The sequence below is a fragment of the Sorghum bicolor genome, chromosome 1, assembly GCF_000003195.3.
Source record: "Sorghum bicolor cultivar BTx623 chromosome 1, Sorghum_bicolor_NCBIv3, whole genome shotgun sequence".
NCBI lineage: Eukaryota > Viridiplantae > Streptophyta > Magnoliopsida > Poales > Poaceae > Sorghum > Sorghum bicolor.
Genome location: NC_012870.2, coordinates 70,036,773 through 70,039,733, shown reverse-complemented (window position 1 = coordinate 70,039,733; position 2,961 = coordinate 70,036,773). Strand labels below are relative to the sequence as shown.

Below are 2,961 nucleotides of genomic sequence, written 5' to 3'. Positions count from 1 at the left end.
ATATTTATTATAAAAAATAATGATACAATCAGAATTTAATTTAGATATTCCACAGACTTTTTTTAATTTGCACCGCATGCAAATCAACGAACGGCAAAAAATAATATGCAGTTGCTCGGTCCCCCACTAAAAATTTCTACGGTGCTTCCCGCGCGTTGCGTGTTGTAGCCTTGGCCGGTACGGGTTGGCGGTAATTTTTGAGAGGGAAACGCCTGCCGGACGGTGCGTCGCGTCCGAAGCGGACTCTAGCACGCCCCTCCATCCGCATCACATATACACCCCCCCTCCCCCCCCCCCCGCGCGCTAGTACCTAGGGCTTAGATTGCGACGGTGTGCAGTGCAGACGATGGTGATTTCGAAAGACGGCGGGCTGGCGATCGGCATCGACCTGGGGACGACCTACTCATGTGTGGCCATATGGCGGCGAGATCGCAGCGAGTTTATCGCCAACGACCAGGGCAACCGCCTCACGCCGTCCTGCGTCGCGTTCACCGACGACAAGATGTTTGCCGGCGAGGCGGCCGTAAACCAGGCCGCTTTGAACCCCACCAACACAGTTTTCGGTGAGCACTACTGCACACAGCACAGCTGTTTCATCACTCGCATATGTATATTCCTTGTTAATTGTTATATATGTTCTTCAGTTGAATCCAACACAGATCAGCTGTGTCTAGCCGAACTGCCGAAGGTGTTAATGACTGAATATTACATAGTACTAGTACTAGTAGAGAAGGAAATAGCATGCAGGCGCAATACAACGGCGAGCTTGCTGCACTGGTCGTTTGCAATTCTGTCACAATCGCACGATTGCGTGCCTACAATTCTTTTAAATTTCTCTAGACGCCCTGTTCGTGTTTATGACACTTTTTACCTTGTTTTAGTGGAAGTACCTTTTCGCTTTCACTCTACACTGCTGTTTAATTTCCATTGGCGCTCCTAGTGAATACTAGTACTGCTAGCCAGTGCCATATACAAACCTTTCGTTCGAAACAACTCATGGATTGCAATTAAGAGCATTTTCAGAGTTCAGAGAATATGAAAGAACAGGTGTGATTGCTAGAAATAGTATAGCAGTACGTTTCAAAGTAATGGTTAAGCTAGTATTTACGGTTCATTCACTTAACTGACGACATTACTACGTTTTTACAGAAGTAAAGCGATTGATCGGCCGCAAGTTCAGTGACGAGATTGTACAAGAAGATATCAAGCTGTGGCCTTTCAAAGTCGTCGCAGGTCGTGACGACCGCGCGATGATCGCGGTGCAGTACAAAGGCAAAGAGAAGCAGTTCATGCCCGAGGAGATCTCCGCCATGGTGCTCACCAAGATGAGGGAGACCGCCGAGGTGTACCTCGGCACCACGGTCAAGAACGCCGTGGTCACCGTCCCTGTCTACTTCAACAACTCGCAGCGCCAGGCCACCATAGACGCCGGCACAATCGCCGGCCTGAACGTCATGCGCATCATCAACGAGCCCACCGCCGCCGCCATCGCGTACGGCCTGGACAAGGTGCCCGTCAGCAGCAAAGGGAGGACGGTGCTCGTTTTCGACCTCGGTGGTGGCACCTTCGACGTCTCCCTCCTCCGCATTGATCCCGGCGTCGACATTGGCATGGGTCTGTTCGAGGTGATGGCCGTCGCCGGCGACACTCACCTCGGCGGGGCGGATTTTGATAACGAGCTGGTGAGGTTCTGCCTCCGTGACTTCATAAGAAAACACTTCAAGACAGGCATCAGAAGCGACCAGAGGGCGCTCAGGAGGCTGAGGACTGCATGTGAGAGGGCGAAGAGGATGCTGTCTTCCACGACAGAGACCACCATTGAGGTGGACTCGCTACATGACGGCATCGACTTCAGTGTCTCCATCACCCGGTCTCGATTCGAGGAGCTCAACAAAAACCTTTTCAGCATGTTTATGGAGATCGTGGAGAAGTGCCTCCTGGATGCCAAGGTGGATAAGAAGAGCATCGACGACGTCGTCCTCGTGGGCGGGTCAACTCGTATCCCCATGGTGCAGAGCATGCTGAGGGACTTCTTCGACAGGAAGGAGCTCAGCTGTAGCATCAACCCTGATGAAGCCGTTGCGTACGGCGCAGCTATCCAGGCCTCCATCCTGAATGGTGAAGAAATCCGCGACGGGACGGTGGGCGATATGCTTCTCCTGGATGTAACTCCACTCTCACATGGGATAGAGACCGATCTTGATCATACAATGAGCGTGGTGATCCCAAGGAACACCGCCATCCCGACCAGGAAAGTGAGGCGGGATTTCACCACCCAACTCGACAACCAGGAGGGCGTCCGCATCAAGGTGTACGAGGGTGAGAGCGCTAGCACCAAGGGTAACCACCTGCTCGGCGAGTTCTGGCTCACTGGCATCCCACCGGCGCCCAAGAGAGTACCTGTCATCGATGTCACCTTCGACATTGACGCAAACGGCGTGTTGAACGTGTCAGCGGAGGTCAAGACCGCCGAGAGGAAGAACAGCATCACCATCACTAACCACAGCGGACGGCTGAGCAAGGAGGAAATCTTGCGCATGGTGCAAGAGGCACAGATGTACAAGGGGAAGGGTTTTAGAAATATAGTCAAATTCATATTTAATTTATTCTAGAAATAAGACTTACGTAGAATAATTATGATATCATACATGTACTTGTTTAGATTAAACATCATGGATATAGATATAGCACTGATCAGAATAACATCATCCAACTTATTGTGTAAACAAAGCATGATCATCATCCAAAAAACGCTAACCAGTAAAGTTTTGATCAACAAAATAAGAAAATATTTAAAGGTTTGTATACTCTGCGACAGAGCCGGAAAGCAACCACAAGATACATGGTGCTTTACTCTTGTAATCATCCTAGTCGATGCAGTGTCGTTAAGAAGCCGTGAAGACCATACAACCAGGAGGAAGATGATGCAGACGTCGAGAGCAGGGAGGGGACGAAGCGAGT

At 50.5% G+C, this 2,961-nt stretch overlaps 1 protein-coding gene across 1 annotated transcript; it reads left to right on the top strand.

Annotated features, from left to right (window-relative positions):
• LOC110435381 (heat shock cognate 70 kDa protein-like) lies at positions 347–2,717 on the top strand. Its single transcript, XM_021460879.1, has 2 exons — positions 347–563; positions 1,150–2,717. The coding sequence occupies exons 1-2, from the start codon at positions 347–349 to the stop codon at positions 2,610–2,612; spliced, it is 1,680 nt and encodes a 559-aa protein (XP_021316554.1). The 3' UTR covers positions 2,613–2,717.